General features: G+C 38.8%; 1 protein-coding gene across 2 annotated transcripts in view; it reads right to left on the bottom strand.

Moving 5' to 3' along the window:
• Positions 1-1,272: 1,272 nt before the first annotated feature.
• The window catches only part of AMSH1 (associated molecule with the SH3 domain of STAM 1), a 57,435-nt gene continuing 41,232 nt past the window's right edge, over positions 1,273-17,475 (bottom strand). The window contains exons 12-14 of one of the 2 annotated variants that reach the window (XM_089139444.1): positions 1,882-1,944; positions 1,664-1,716; positions 1,273-1,568 (exon numbers count right to left, since the gene is read on the bottom strand). In XM_089139444.1, the coding sequence (XP_088995570.1) occupies positions 1,394-1,568; positions 1,664-1,716; positions 1,882-1,944 (291 nt within the window). In that variant the 3' untranslated portion in view covers positions 1,273-1,393. The remainder of the gene's footprint in view (positions 1,569-1,663; positions 1,717-1,881; positions 1,945-17,475) is intronic. The other variant, XM_089139445.1, reaches the window with a different exon arrangement.

Below are 17,475 nucleotides of genomic sequence, written 5' to 3'. Positions count from 1 at the left end.
GAGCAAAAAACACGCCAATGCAGCAGAAAGAAGTCATCCCACAAGGGCGGGCAGTAAAGCTACATCTTGAAAACGAAGTCGTTTTGCAAAAACCAACTTCAAATAAAAAGTGGCAAAGAGGCAGAAAATGAGGTGGAAGCCATATTCTCACTAATAGCGAGATCCGTTTTAACTGAGAGCCTTCCTACCAAAACGGAGGGTTAAAAGCGTTTTTACCTTTGTGTTGGTTCTCACTGGCTTTTAGATCATTTCAATCTTTCCTCCCGTCCGATAATTAGATTCCAGAAACAGAGCATCGACCATGCTAGGGTCACTTGACACACCCTTCCAGGGTGCGAGTGAGGCTACCCTACCGTATGAAAGGGGATGCAAACGTAATGCAAAAACCAATCGATAGGAAAAAAACAAAACCAGAGTGAAAGCATATCCATATGGCCTATCCTCAAAAATTCGGTTAAAGTGTTGTTTCAATTTTCATCCTGCTTTCGGTGTTGTCTTTCGTCTCACTCTCTTCCCTTTCCCCAGGTATTGCTTTTATGCTTACAAATGGAAAAGGCTCTCTCCATCTTTCAACTTGAAATGACCATGAAGTCCACATAGGTGTAGCTTTAACAACCTAACAAATGAGTAAAGGTAAAGAAAACAGTGGGCACGTGGTCCAAGACACACCACATGCTCCTCAAGGAAAAAGAGTTTTCACCTCTCGGCACAGTGACATTTTTCACCCCTTTCACCTTCTGGAATTCTATGATGATCTCCAACAGCCATCAGAACTGAAGGACGAGATCAGATCATCAGCTCGCACACTATTGCAAGAGTATACGGGGCATTCCTTTTTCCACAAAAAGTTACCAACTATACACGTTTGAGATTGATGGAAAGAATTCACCCAAAAAAAAAGATTTTTTGGAAAGAAAGCATCCGATGGAGGATAGCAAGCATAAGTTTATAGAAAGCATCCCTTCTAATAGATTTCAGCCAAACTAGCCTATACAGATAAGTAATTGACAAGTACAACATAACAGGTATACTGTACAATGGACAACCAAAATAGTGAGAGAATTTTTTTTTTTTGTCAAGAATTGACTCGTCACGAATGCTTCCGGAAGCTGGCTTGATATCATGGAGTTACAGTTATGGGGCAACAATCATCCTTTCCCACTTATTCACTTCCTTTTCACCTTTCAATGCTTTTTTAGGGTTTTCTTTTGGTGGGGGTGGGGGCTGTGGGTCCGTAAAGAGAGAGGTGGAAAGTGGGAGGAGGAAGAGGAGGGAGTGCGGGTGGAGGTCCCGAATGAATAACTAACAGAAAATATTGATACTTTACACGCAGAATTAGCAAATACGATGGAGGCAGAAGCAGCAACACCCCTAATTTTCATTCATCAAGTGATCATCTAAGATCGATGATATCAAACTTTAGATTGGGGTTCATATAGACATCTGTACAATGCTCATAAATGGGTCTACCATCTGAAGGCTGTTCATGTGGATGGAAGCCACGCTGCTGACATTGTCTAATGACTGACATACCACCTGGTGTTGTTAGCCGGAAAATGCCATGTCTTCTGCACATGTAGGAACACTAGTTATTATGAAGAAAATGTCAATTTCTACAGCAGACGTAGCATTCCTCTAGCCAGAGACCGTGATGATTTCTCACCTTGAACCATCTTTTGGAGCCATGACAATTGCAATTGCTTCAGGCAACATGATCTGGAGAAAGCCATCGACTGAGAAGAAGAAAAAGGGTGTCGTGTGTGTGTTCTTTTTTTTTTTTTTTTTTTGGGGGGGGGGGGGGGCAGCGCATGGGAAAGAAGGCTAACAAAAGATGCATCGCACAAATGAATGATTCTGGAGGCAATTGGGGGAGAGACAAACCTGATACGAGTAGTGAGTATGAAGATCGATTGACGACATGAAACAAGACTGTGAAGGATGTGTCTGAACATTGCCCACAATCATCATGGTGAAAATTTAACACAAAAAGGTTAGCACGAAAGACTACACATTGCAGTAGGCACAAAATAAAACCATAGAAGTTCTTGTGATTCAGAAGTGGGTCAACACCTTGCATGTATGTTGTCATGCGCAAATACTTCACAGAATTCAGAATAAAAAAATCAACCAAAAAAAAAAGCAACAGTTCTCCAACCCAATTTTGCTATTGGGAATTACACAGTAACACAGACGAAGTCCACCCACACAACAATGTAACGTAAATATTATATTTTGAAACATGAGATCCAAGGAAATTTACCGTAGGACAATGTACTCAAGAGTCACTTACCGAAAAATAAAAACATTCATTATTAGCTCCAACAGTATATATGGAAACAGGACGGAGCCAAAGATGCAGATGAAGATCAAAATGGAACTTCCAATGACATGTATTTTGATGCTGTTCTTGCAGAGATGATGACGAATATCATTCATGAGATGGTGAATGATAGGGATCCTCAGAGAACCTCACGTTCGCATCTCTATCGGGGAAGGGGATGGTGGAAAGAAAATGTCTGAAGCTAAAATCCCAGCCCAACAGGAAGGTTTCAATGCAACTGATCAGTCTAAAACTACCTATCTTGCTCCACCAAACACCCTCGAGAAAAATAGACATTACGAGTGGTATGGCTACTAATCCTAAAGAAGTAGCTAAAGCAGAAAAGTCTGCTATGAAGTGAACTCTGGACACTTGTTGATGCAGCTGTATGAAGAACGAGAGGAGAAACTAGCCTGTGAATATAATTCCTCTAGCAATTTGAAGATCTGCTCCTAGTGTGGTCATGGGTGTGCTATTATTTTCAACATGGTAATGCTAGAATTAGGCAAATTAGTTATGTTTTCTTTATGTTCAGTTTATTTCCAGAGAGTCGTAGTTGGAATAGGATAGCTTATATCTGGAGGCAGGTCTGTTCAGCTAGTTTCCAGTCTCAGTTTCAAGTCAATTCCATGATTGGACATAAAAATCCCTAACCAAGTAACCATTGTTTAATTGTCTGTAATCAAGTTTATAATAAGGTGATAAGTTGATTTCATACATATTATTTTAGACGATTAATTTACTATATTTCCATTTGTTTATAATTGGTTTATATCAATTTACCCTAATAAAAAAGGGCGTACCCAGTGCCGAAGCTCCCACACTGTGGGGTCTGGGGGAAGGGACTTTATAGGCAGCCTTACCCCTGCTTCTTCTTTTTTGCAGAGAGGCTGATTCGAACCCGCGACCTCCAGCGCACAATGAGAGACTCCACCATTGCGCTAGGCCCGCCCTAATATGATATAAAAATGAATATGTTGCACCTTTCCTTTAATTTCTATAATTTTGGTGATTTTATATATTTCCTAACAAATTCTAATTAAGATTTATTACTTCTACATGTAGGAAATTATCAACCAAATCTGCAAGGGTATTATTGAAAAATTCTGTAAAGAGAGTCCTAATGGAACCAAACTGGATTTTATTCCACTCCAGAAAGTAAAGTCTTGTTCATCAAGTTACAGTGCACTCTAGAAGCTTCCTCAAGTCAAAAACATAAAGAGAATGAGTCCTTGCATGCTTCTATATTTTATTTCCTATTTGGGACTTGATCAAAGAACGGAAAAGAGGAAAAAGAATCCAATTCAAAGAAGGAAGATAGAAAAATTCCATTTTTGACGGTCTCTGTCCAGTTTTGATCAAGCCCTTCATCGGATGGTCATCTGGTGTCCGATCGAGCCGATTTTCGGAGGAGAGCTTCACGACTTCTTGGTCTTCAAATCCAACGGTGGGATTATGCATTGGAGATCTCTAAGTTAGTCCGATTCATACGTCAAAACACTCCTTGGTTAAGTCAGATAGGAATTCTGAGTTTGATTCAAACTCTGAGTTTAATTAATCGATAAAAGGAGAGCAAACTCCAGGAAGAGGGAAGGACGTTTTGGGAGCTTTGGAAGAGCATAGAGAACCTTCTTGGAGCTTTGGAGGAGTGTAGAGGACGAATTTTGGAGACGTTGGTTGGATTTGGAGATCTCAAGCTTGGGAATAAGTTTTTCTTCATCTTCTTTCAATGTTCTCAAACTCTTCTGTGATGTTTTTAATTTCTAGTATGAACTAATTTAATTTTTCTAGGGATCAGATGTAGCCTATCTTTGAATTTCCACTCTTGAATTCATCAATATAATTTTGAATATTGTTTCCTTTGATTGAGTTTTTACTTCTATTCTTCATGTTTTTGATTAATTGGCCACAAATCAACTGATTTGTTAATCATAATGAACTGAGAGGGGATTTATGTGTTTAGTTCATTAGAGTAAAAGCCATGAATTACATGTAGCATAGAGATATACTTACATGGTTTGTGTAGTTGTTACATGGGAATCCAGAGAATTTAATGATTTCTTAGTTGTTTTAACCCACATAGAAATATAGTGGGTTAGCAATTGAGGGAATTTTTAGTGGTACTCAAAAGAGACTAGTAGATAGCGAAGGGAATCTCGACTATCAATCAGAAAAATATTTGTCAAATTATAAAGAGGGATAAAAGGGTGGGAATGCTTAGTTATGGTGAAATCTGACCCCTAGGTTTTTAGCTATTAATAAATCTCAATTTCAATTTCAATTTGCATTATAGTCTAGAATAATTTTCTTCCTTATTATTTGTTCAAATAAAATTGGTATAATTAATTTGGTACTTAATCTATAGTCCTTGAGAGAACAATCTTTTATCATTATATTACTTGTTACGACAGCGTACATTTGCATTGTTATTTTTCACAACATAAGGCATTAAGGCATAGGAATATATTACATTTTTTTTAAGATATTACAGTGTTATACTTGGTTCCAAGGCAGGCTGCAAGTGGATTCCTGTCTACTGCCATCATTCTATTTCCATTTTATCCATTCTCAAGTCAGTCCATCCCTGTTCTTAAGCTTGCGGTACCACTATCTTATACCCAGTTTAAAGCTTGCTTTTGCTAATTTCTTCTAAATTTCTGAATTGGATATTTCAGTTTCTATTAGCATTCTGAGTTGATTTCTGTTATGTTTATCTGATTCTTATTGCTTACAATTCCACTTCCTACAACCTACCCTGTACTCATAACAATGCGAGACTATTCCTGCACACGCCTGCTTTGATCTCATATTCTACAGGTTATTAGTGTATAGCACAGACACCACATTCAGGTCATTCCAATTCTTCTCTTCAACTAATTAGTTCTATCTTTTATTTTTTCACCTTACTGACCCATTCACTTGTTCCTTCGTTAGTGATGACTCGTTCACTTGTTCCTTCAGGTTATTAGTGGTCCCTTGTTCACTTTAGAACTTAGAATTCTGGTTTTCCATTATCAATTTTGTGACTCCTTGCGATCCTTGTTGTCATCTACTGTTGAAAGTAGCTGCTGCAGTTGGTCCTAGGTTCATGAGTGATGTAACCAAGGTCCCCCCCCCCCATAACTGGGCCCAAAACCCAGACCCAAAGAAGCCCATCTAAAAGCTGGTTGAATAACCTAGGGGTATTTTGGTCATTTTCCCTGCCCTTTTAGGGCTCAATATAGGTCTAGTTTGAATCCCCTAGACCCAAGGATTATGGATCTTCTTCTTTTTTTTTATGAAGAGTCCAAGTCTATTATACATTAGTTCTAGATAAGATAAAATTCCTTACTGTTAGGTACCTGAATGAGGTTACTTAACAAGGTGGAATAACTCAAGAAGAAAAAAGGGACTTTGAATAAAAGTTGAATAAGAAACAATACATTCTACCAGCAGTAGGTGATTCCTATGGCTACCCAAGAGCAATGGCTCTCACATAAACTTCTCTCTATATCCTTTCTACTCATCCTCCCCCCTATTTATAGCAATTACATTCCTATCGAATTAATTAAGAAAATCAGCCTACTTCGAGTAGGACTCTTCAAAAGAAACCTAACTGGAATTAATTAACAAAATCAGCCTACTTCGAGTAGGACTCTTCAAAAGAAACCTAACTGTAATGTAACTCTAACCTAGATGTATTATGACTCTTGACTCTCTAAATCTAATTCTAATAACCTTAACGCAGAAGGACTCTTCATGCTTCAAATTTGCCAGTCGCCTGAATGCACTAGGACTCTGCTGAAAACGACAAGACTCTCTTCACTCTTCAAACTGTCAATCGTTTCCTTGGGAGTGCTTTCCTTGTCGAATATAGACTCTTGATATCAGGGGCTTATCACTTACCCACAAGGGTTTATCTTTCAGCAGTACTTTGAGTGTTTTGGTCAAGACTCGAGTAGGGATCCTTATCTATTAGGGAATCCCAACCCAAGTCAAAGTCTCTTTTTTAAGGCTATAAATAACTACTCATGCAATGTAAATTTCAGATTTGTGGACTGAAATTTTGATTTGAAAAGAGACATGAGAGGAGTCATGGGATCCCAAGGTGGGTGACCTGCGGCTGGATTTGTGTCTGTGTTTCTGCAATTTGAACGATCATCTTCTTCAAGCTTCAGCAGCAACAGAACTCAAAGCCTTCCAAATTAGTACAGCCCATACCCCCCCCCCCCAAGTCAACCATAGCCACTCCCTTCCCTTCTCTTCCTGCGATAGCAGCAGCACCTCTCCCTCTGTTAGGGCCACCTCCCCAGCCCCTTTTGAACCTTTTTCCCCTCCCCTAGGATCGCACAAGGCCTTCGGACATATTCCTAAACTTATTTTTCCCCAATCAATCCTATTTCCCAAACCAAGAAAATTTCTGCAATTCATTTTCTACCTTGGAAGAGTTCTGCAGAATTTTAAAAACCTCTGAAACCCTAAATTAGTTGAGTTAGACTCCTTAAACTCTCTAAACTGTGGAATCCCAGTTCTAAATTTACAGAACCAGCAACTCAGACCCCAAACCCACCCTGGCCGAAATCTACCCTTACCACTAATTCACTTTAAATTTGAATTTAGAATCTGGAAATTCAACTACAGTGACTTTCAGATCTGATCCTCAGTTACAGCAAACCCTAGAAGACCCTACAACCTCTGAAACATCCTTTCCTTTTTGCAGGAATTTCTGGGCAACCCTAAGAAGCGAGGGAAATTACCAAACTACCCCAATCCCTAGATTCGCGGTTTACATCAATGGGAGCTTCTCATGATGACTGCAGGATTATTTACACCTTACAGAGGCAATTCCATAAAATCTTATTTGCCCATTTTCATTCCCACTGGGTCTCCATAGATGCATGTGCACCATTATTGTGAGAGGTTGGACAAATATTTCTGATCAAACCATCACAAATTCTTGGTGTATTGGTTCTAAGGAATTATTTTCTTGGAATAAATTGATGCAAATGACATTGTCAAGACAGAAAAAAGTTTCTTCAAATTACGTCTGGAATTGTTGACCAGGTTGGAGCATGAGCTTTAATTATTGACAGACAATGCATCCAATTATGTGGCTGCCAGTAGGTAGGTAGAGACAAGTTTCCTACCATTTATTGGATAACTTGCACTGGCCACTGCTTGAATTTGACTAGAAAGACAGCGAGATGGATTGGCTGTCCAAAAGTCTAGTATGCCAACTGGCTGATTTGACGCCAGCAGCCAACAGGTTGCTAGCACAACCATAGCCTTTGTGTCAAGTCCCACCCGCTAGGATTTGGTCAAATAAAAACAGAATGGAAATCAGAAGCAATCACATTGGCATATGCACTGAATTTGTTACGAAAGGGAACCGGTTGAAGAGAATTCATGAGTCTTGCTGTCAACAGCCTTTCAACGAACTTTATTTCAGTGCAAAGTATCTTTGACCACAACCATATGTCCAAGGAATGGCAATAAGACATGTTTTGTATATCAACATAAATTAAGAATAGAAACGGGAAGGACCCTGAACGTATGCAGAAAACCGAAGAAAAAAAGACCAAAACAGTAGTCATCATACCATTCAGATGAGCAGTCAAAACCTACATATTTACTTTGTGCAGAGGTGCTTTTTAGAAGACCTTGTGGGCCCATCAACTGGAGGAAGATCCTACCATAATTCTACCATAGTCTAGTATCTATTCTCATTTTTAGGCAGTACGTTCATTTCAATATAATAAAATCCTAGGTAGTTTCCCATTTCAACTGTTACTGTTTTCTTCTCTAATGCAAGGGTTTCTATTTTGATGGATGGCAGCTAAATTTTACAGGAAGTTTGTCTTTGTCATAAGCTATCTAGCAGCCAAGTATTTCAGACTCAACCCTTGTCTTTATACTGTAATGTCCATAGAGGTCTCCCCTGACAATTATTGATGAATGAAAACTTGCTTTTATACAATTGAATGTCCTGATGAGAGACCTAGGTGGCTCCTATCCCTTTATCTATCTTTCTATCTTCTTTCCTTCACTCAACCTCCACTGCTGCTCTTTGACAAATTTTGAAATAAAATTAAAAAATAAATAAATAAAACCCTCCACTGCTGCTGTTTGCTGTGAGGCTAAAACCAAACTTTGCAACACTACATTCTGGAGGCCTGAATCAACCTCAATGAACACCCAAGCCTGCTGCTGCAGCACACTGTCAACAGGAAAGCTACTACAAACCCGTGACCCAAGTTTACTGTCCAAATTTTGCAGCACTTTACTTCAATAATTCGGCAATTGGCCGTCGTAATAGCCCATAATTTTGAGCACAAATCCCAGTCCTCTTCAGTCTTCACTTACTAACTCTGCCAGTTGGTTGACTTTTCTTTTTCCCCCTCTCTTTCGTTGTTCCTACTTCCTGTTGCTGCAGAGGGTAGGCTTGTGAATGGAGGAATAGGACCTAATCTGTCCTATTTCAAAGGGAATGTGTGAGCCAGGAGGTTTCAACCGAATACCTGTAAGTGATGGGTCTGTTACCTATGACAAGCTACCAAGTGCACTAGCCCAGTTGTTTACTTGCCCTGTTGGTTGATGGATTTCATGGACAAGTTACTGATTCTGAGTTTTGGTTCTATGTTGATGTTCTGCTATAACCTGTTATCAATCCTAATATGAAGTGATTCCTAGCTGAACTCATACAATAGAGCCGATTCAAATGAGCAAATTCATTTGAAATGATTTATCATGTTCTCTAAGTCGATTGTAGATATTCTGCAACTTTTCTAACTCTAACGAAAGGCCTTTAATGGGCTAGACTGTATGTCAAAGAACGAAACTAGCCAGAATAATTACGACTACTTAGAAATTGGAATAGGATTACTGATTATGAAATATGAACCACACGAGAAAAATGTTCATGGGATAGACAATTGAATTGAAGTCTTTCTGTTGTCAGTTACTTCTCTAACCCAATTTTCCAATTAACCAACCCAATCTACAGAGTCAGACGTACTTACTAATGCAGAGCCTGAGAAGGTCTGCTGCATTGGGCTGCTCTGAGAGAGAGAGAGCTAGGAGAACAGGAGGGAGAAGGAGAAGGGGATAATCACGCACTCATGCTGGATTTCTCTCCTAAACTGCAATATTTAATTTCATAATCGAACTTTGAGAATCCTCATGCAGTTACACAATAAATAGAGGCTTTGTCCCAAAAATAGAAACCTAACTAGAATAGCAACAACTGAAATAGAACTAACTAATAGAACCCACATTCAAAAGACGAAATTATCTAAGGAAATCATATGCAATCTACACCATATAAAGTAAATAAATATTACAAAACCCAGCATTTTCCAGACCAAAATCTGGTTTTGGCCTAGCCATTGGTCTGGCTTTCCAAAATGGATCATGTTGGTCCAACCAGGCCAAGGCTACTGCAGTAGCTCTTCTCTTCTGAAAAGAACTTGATACCGTCGAGTTTGGAAAGGGACCAAGGAGGCCATCTGAAACAACTCGCTGTAGGAGGGATAATCCTGTTGCTTTCTTTAGTTTAATGTCAGGACGACCCTTAGCAGGAAGAAACTTCATCCTTTTGTTGCCATGCTTGAAAGAGTAGATATTTGCACATCCACGGTGTTGGACTTTCTTGTCGAAATAGCTAAGGTCGCCCAAGAAGAATATGACAGACCTTCAGAGGGAGGACGTCACACTACAACGTGTCCCTGAATTCTGCTACAGGTCAAGTGACCAAACATCTATTAGTAACCTTACTGTTAACATTGTTCGCCCAAGCAACTTTCTAGGGGTTTGGATAGCTTCTTTGCAGAAAACATTATTGCAACTACCACTGCCAATCACCATAGTGCATAATTGATCATTGCACTTCACACGAGTCTGAAGCATACTGCTACAGCACCAATCTCCATGTTCAATACCTTTATGAGTGACCAAAACGGGACAAAGGACATAACAAGCATATCGGTCCTCATCATTTTCCTTTGTTGGTTGTTCTACTGGTCAATCAATTGTCTTAAAACCAAGATGGCCTTGAGGAGTATAAGGAATAGAATTATCCTTATCAAGAGAAGCTACCAAACGGGAGGGACAGTGAACACTAATATGTCCATAGCCTTTACATTAAAACACCTAATGGCAGCTGTGGATGCCAAAGACGTTAAGGCTGATCAGAACCCCACCGAAGTGGGGAATATGGTCTGTTAGGCCTTGCAGAAGACGTAGCAAGATCATGTCGAAGTAGGGAAGATGGATGGTTAGGTCTTAAAGATGCCATAGAGGAATCACCAGCTAGTGGTTTGCCAACTGAATTTGCCTTCTCTTGTGAAGGCCGCTGTAGGCGAAAATTATCACCTGTAAAATATGCTTCCAAAAAATCCCTTAAATATGCTTCCAAAAAATTCTCTAAAAGGGGCAGGCGTTGGCACAACAGTCGGTGGACTACAGTTGTTAACCCCCCCACCCAAAAAAAAAAAAAAAGGACTCTGCTTGTGAGGAAGCCTCCGGCACCAGGTTCGCCCTTTATATGGTTTCTTCAAATTTCCTCAACTTGATGTGCCACCCAGACTGCTTCCTCCAGAGTATACAGTCTACTTGCTACAAACCTACAAGTGTGGCAGTAATCTGAGGGTGCAAACCATTGCGACACTACACCACCAAGACTTCCACATCCCACTCAAATTTAGAGCGAGTGTGTAATAGAACTTGGCCACATTCTCCTCAAATGACAATCCTTCCTGCCTTAACTGCACACATTTGAGGGGTACACGCTGCTTATAATTAATAGGTTGGAACCTTCATTCCATTGCAGTTCACGTATTAGCCAATGTAGTAATTTGTCCAATGCTACAAAAACGGGTATTTGATCGACCAAACACAAGCTTTTCCTCTCAATTTTCCTCCTACAAATATCAACTTCCTAGGCTCTCGAAGATTATAGACTATCTAAAAAGAATCTCCAAGTTATGAACCTTATCAAGATTCAAGATATTCTTTTGGGTTGTGGTCTCCATAAAAATCAATGACTTCCAACTTCTTTCTGCTTTGCCTATTCCTAAGATGGTGGTGGTAGGGTGGAGTTAGAAGAAAACTAGAGTACATGAGGCTCTTTCCTCTATTTGAAGCCTCTAAACGGTCATTGAAGCTTGCATAGATTCCATAATAATCCAGAGGTAATTGACAGCTGCAGTGACCTATAGTTTAAAATATCAGCTTGTAACGCATCATATCCGCCGATACGTATTGGTATCGCAAGCCTAGGATATGATACAGACCGATATGTCTCTAGATTTTACTTTTCCATCTTCTCTCAATTCATTGGCCAATACACACCTAGACGAGACTTGATCGTTGGTATGTTACTTAAAAAATTAATTTAATATAATTTTAAATAATGTGATACATATTGGACGATACAACTCAAATACATCTCTTTATGAAATTTAGAAAAGTTTAAACTTTCATTGATACATATCAATTGTATCAAACCCATACGGGTTGATACATACCGATACAGCTTAAAAAGAGGGGGAAAAGAGCTCTTGCCTCTGCAAGTTGCAGAGCTGAATGACGAGTTCTTTAGAAAGACTGCTGTTAGTTCTTTTGGTAGCTGTCCTGTCCCGGCACCTTCTTGTCTTCTTAAAGACAAGAAAACTCAACCGCAAATTGGGCTACCATTCTTAGTCTTCCGTCTTCTTCTTTACACTTCTAGTCTCTTCTGCCTTTGGCAATATAAACTTTGGCTGATTTTCCCAAGACATTTGTGCATGCAACATGTGGAGGTTTTATTGCAGCTTAGAGCATATAACCAAAAAAAAAGAGGAGCTTGAGAGATCATAATTAATGTCACGATGCGAGCCTGAATGGGGGTTCATATTCTGCTTCAAAATCTTCTGAAATGACTAATGGGATCGCATGAGTGAAAATGAGTCATAGGTCTTTTGGGGAAGCTTTGTGGTAGGTAGTACCAACTTGGTACTCCATTCAGAAGGTCGCATTGTGAAGGGAGAGAATGTGTTGTTGAGGGTAAATACAAAGGTTTGCATCAGAAAAGTTTCAGCTGTTTAAATCTTTTATTTGTAGATTCGTGTTTGAGCTTTACTAGCTAATCAAATGACGCTGCAAGGAATGGGGATTCACCCAAATTGCATCCCAGATAACAGGGCGAGTACTCGTCAGTTGATACCTGAAAACTATACATCAACACCATTTGATCACTTGCAAATGAATTACTGAACGCATTTAATACTCCAATTATTCCAGCCTTTTCAACTGGCATCGGAGCCAGCAGCAGATCATATTCTTGATAAACCGTTTTGAGTTTGGATACCTGGATGCAACTATATGGGCAGAGTAGAAGCCGGGGGAGGAAATGTTGGAAGACCAGAGCAACCCCAACAAATCTCAAGTTCAAGATAATCCAATACAGAAAGATATTCATCCGGGTCCTGGGGTCTATCTGTCTACGACATCTGATATCTCTCAGTGGTTTAAGACATATCTGGATAATTTTGGTACATAGGCATTCGATGGGCAGGTAAAAGAAACACTGCCTTTTAAAATAGATATCATGGGAAACATTATTTTGAAAACTAACAAATGGATGAATCATCAGCCTCTGCTGACAAACAACAACAATAGCCTTGTCCCAACTAAATGGGGTCGGCTACATGGATTCTTGCCTTCCAATCAATTCTGTTTGAGGTCATGCTAGATACAAGGCCTAAGATATGCATATCCTTTCTCACCACTTCTCTTAAGGTTATCTTAGGTCTACCCCTAGACCTTCTAGTCCCTTCATCTGGATTATATCACTTCTCCGTACAGCGGCATTTATAGGTCTCCGAAATGTTTTCTTTGTTTTCATTTTCGAGACTTTTATTGAATTTGAATGTGTCTCACAACCCCAAGGAATTCGGTGGAGGGGTCGTTTCATTTTTTGATTCGGGAAATACCGAATAGGTTCAAGAGATGAGAGAATTAAGGATACCAACCAGAAAAACTAATCCAATCCATAATGATGTACTAGAAAATACAACATTTTTGTTACTTGACCAACCTTCCGGAGAAGCAAATACAACGGGTACACGAATCAATAAGATTAATGAAGTAGCAATTAATGCAAAAATAGCCAATTGAAAAGCAATAGTCATGTTTCTAATCCTCCAAGCTACTAACAAATGTACCAGGTGTAAGTCTCGCCAGTTATTTTTACTTGAATACAAACAACTCACCACCTAACCTAACACCAAACAAAGGATTACTACAGAAGCCTCACCGGTGAATGGCAGTAGCATGGATAATCCTGAGCTTTCTTACCACTCTCTGACAGGAAAGTTGGATCCAAAGACAATCAGACTCACCAAACATATAGGGTTATAGGGGTAAGTACCCATAGCTTTACGCATTCATAGGTTGCAAAGCACTTGGGGTAGGCCATGGTAGCCACACATAGTGTTTCTTGGTCAAAAATGGTGAGCGTCTAGCTTGTGAAGGCGATAAAACAAAGCAACCCCCACAATTCAACAAGATTCCAATGCAATAAGCATGTATGTTTTACCACGAATTGGAGTAGACCTAATCTTGGGGGTCTAGTGGTTGGCCGAGTTGGATCAGGTACCATTTGATTACAAAAGGTTAACCCTTGGGTTCAAGGAGGACCAGGACCGAATTACTTTATAGGTGACCAAAATAGAGTGTCGGCCCAATCACAACTTTATCGGTTGCGCAAATTAGTGGAAGCCTAGCTCTATGCTGAAATGTTTATTAGAGCACACCAATACAGGGTCCACTGAGAAGGAAATTCACAGCCCAAAAATTTACCCAGCTATTGGAAGAATACTCAACGGTATTTGATGAACCCCATGGGATGCCTCCCCCACGAGACCAAGACCATCAAGTCCATTACCGGAGGTCAGCCGGTTCCAGTCAATGTTCGACCCTACTAGTACCCCTATTTTAAAAAAAAAATGAGTTAAGACAGACATGTTTCAGAAATGCTACAATTAGGTATCATTAAAAGATGGAAATAGCGCTTTCATGTTGAAGTAAAAGAAGCTCTAAGGAGGATAAACGTAGGCAAGTCACAAGTGTCCAATGAAATCGCAATAAAAGTATGGAAGAGCTAAGAAACCTATAGGCTAGCTTAGTTGACTGAGTTGTTTAATAAGATTATGAGCACAAGGAAAATGCTAGAAGAATGGAGAAGCAACGTGGTTCCAACATACAAAACTAAAGGAGATATACAAAGTTGTAATAACTATAGAGGCATCAAACTGATGAGTCATACTATGAAATTATGGGAAAGAATAATTGAAACCCATTTAAAACAAGTAACTACAGCAACAACAAACCAATTTGGTTTGATGTTAAGAAAAAATACAATGAAATGTGTTTACCTTATTAGGAGACTTATGGAAGTATACAGTGAGTATAGGAAAGATCCTCATATGGTCTTTATTGACCTAGAAAAAGCTTATGATAGAATCATAGATGTTAATTTGGCAAGTACTAGAGAAAAGAAATGTTGCAACTTGCAAGTAAATAAGTCAACATAGTTGAGGATATATATGTTGGTTCAATGACAAATGTAAGAACAATCGGCAAACAAAGTAGGGAATTCCCAATTACAGTTGGGCTACAACAAGGATCAGCTTCAAGCCCATATTTATTTGCACTTATGATGAATGAATTAACCAAAGGCATTCAAGATGAGGTTCCCCGGTATATGCTTTTTGCTAACGATATTGTGCTGATAGATGAGACACAAGTAGGGATTAATACCAAGTTACAATCATGAAGAGCAAGTTTGGAATCGAAAGGTTTTAAACTATGTAGAACAAAGACAAAATATCTAGTTTGTAACTTTGGGTATCATCACGCGAACAAGGAGGTGGTCAAACCTAATGATAAAGAGATTCCTCAAAGCAATTACTTTAGGTACCTTGGTTCAATCATAAATAAAAAAATTTGATATAGAGGATGATGTTTCCCAAAGGATTCAAAGAGGGTATATGAAGTGGAGAAGCGCATTCAAGGTCTTGTGTGATCAACGTATCCCTTTAAAGCTCAAAAGGAAAATTATATAGGATCGTCGTTCGACCAGCTATGATGCATGGTGCAGAGTGTTGGACTATTAAAAAGCATCATATAGATAAACTTAGTATAGTAAAAATGAGGATGTTAAGATGAATGAGTGGCAAAACAAAGAAGGATAAGATAAGGAACGATCATATTAGAGCTGGTTCGGGAGTAGCTCCAATAAGTGATAATCTACGAGAAAGTTATTTGAGGTGGCATGGCCACAATCAACGAAGGCCTGTAAATGCCCCTGTATGGAGAAGTGACATCCCGATAGAAGGAATTAAAAGAGCTAGGGGCAGACCCTAAGATAATCTTCAGAGAAGTGGTGAGAAAGGATATGCATAGTATGGCCTCAAATAGAGCTAATTGGAACGCAAGAATCCATGTAGCCAACTCCATTTGGTTGGGATAAGGCTTGTTATTGTTGATGTTGATGTTGTTGTTGTTGTTGTTGTATAGGGTTTTAAATGCAACTACAGTCAAGGGCCGATTTCCCATCCCCACCATTAACGAATTATTTGACGAGTTATAGGAGGCCAAGTATTCTCCAAATTGAATTTGCATTCAAGACAACATCAAATCAGGGTTTGAACAGAGGATATACCCAAGACCCTATTTCGGACGCAATGAGGGTCACTATGAAGTTTTGGCAGTGCCTTTCAACCTTAGCAATGCTACCTCAACATTCCAGACAATTATGAACTCAGTGTTTCGGTGATACCTCCAGTAGTTGTGTTGATATTTTTGGTGATGTGCAAATATGGAAAAAAATTCGACCGATATGGTCGATATTTCGATCGATATGCCTGCAAAAAATGAAATCGAAACGAAATACAGTTGTAGGAAAAAGTGTCAGATATCGTTTCGTATATCGGTCGATATAAGTCGAAATATCCGCCCAATACCATATCGGGCCGAAATGATACCTACGCAGCTTATAAAGTGTCCAAACTGAGCCAGTTTTCGACCTACCAATGCTATTTCAACATTTCGAGCGATATCGCCCTCTGCATTTCGACCTCATTTTGAAATTTTTGATGATTTCTCTTGCTTTCATCCCCTTTTACACCTAATTTCTAGTACTCCATTTCCTTCAAACACTTGATTTGCTCCTCCATTTGTGCATTTTCTCAAATCTTGCAAGGTGAGTAACCAACTTCCTCATTTTTTTATTTTTGTTTCATTTGTGCCTTAAATCATGTTAGATTGCTTCCAAATTTATGTATGTTTACTTTAGAGTGTTGATCTATGAATTTGTAGTGTCAAAATTATATTTTGATTCTTCCTACTATTTTTTTGTTTTTCTGTTATTAAAAATTATTTACTAAATTATGTATATTGCTAAAAATGTATATGTATAGTACATGTATAAGCTTCAAATGAATGTATATGAGAGTTGAGACACCATATTGCTGTGATGGTGTTGAATTAATTTTTTTTCTGTTAATTATGTAATTTTACTATATTTAATATATATTTAAATAATTAAAAAATTAAATATTAAAACAAAATTTAATTTATGTTTTAAATTTTAAAATAGCAGAGTATTAGTGGAAGCATATATGCAATTTTTGGAGCATGTTGTGGATATATTTAAGATAGTTTGTGTGTATTTTATATATTTGAAAATTATTTATTTATTAAAAAATACTTATATAGTTATACATATATTTTTATATTTAAAAATAGGAGGTTATTATTAGGAGCATATTGTGGAGCTTTCCAAGATACTTAGTGTGTATTTCTTGTATCAGGCACTCTCTTTTAAAGATGTCAGACATAGCTTAGGAACATGGGAGGCCACTGACAGCTAATAGGAGGAAGAGCGAGTGTAATTATTGTAAGAAACAAATAGGAGGTGGGGCCACTAGATTGAAGCTGCATCTAGCTGGTGGCAACAAGGATGTAACAGGGTGCCCAAAGGTGCCCGTAGAGGTCAAGCGGGCAATGGCCTCATATTATTGGTGGAAAGCAAAAGAGGAAAGAGAAGAGAACACAGAGGGATGAGTTCAAGGATGCCTGCTTAGATGACCTTCAAAATCTTGAGGATTATGGTAGGGATGAGCCAGGAGAGAGTG

The sequence above is a fragment of the Hakea prostrata genome, chromosome 11, assembly GCF_041222555.1.
Source record: "Hakea prostrata isolate BN-2017 chromosome 11, UWA_Hpros_2, whole genome shotgun sequence".
Taxonomy (NCBI): domain Eukaryota; kingdom Viridiplantae; phylum Streptophyta; class Magnoliopsida; order Proteales; family Proteaceae; genus Hakea; species Hakea prostrata.
This window is presented reverse-complemented; position numbering and strand designations above follow the sequence as displayed.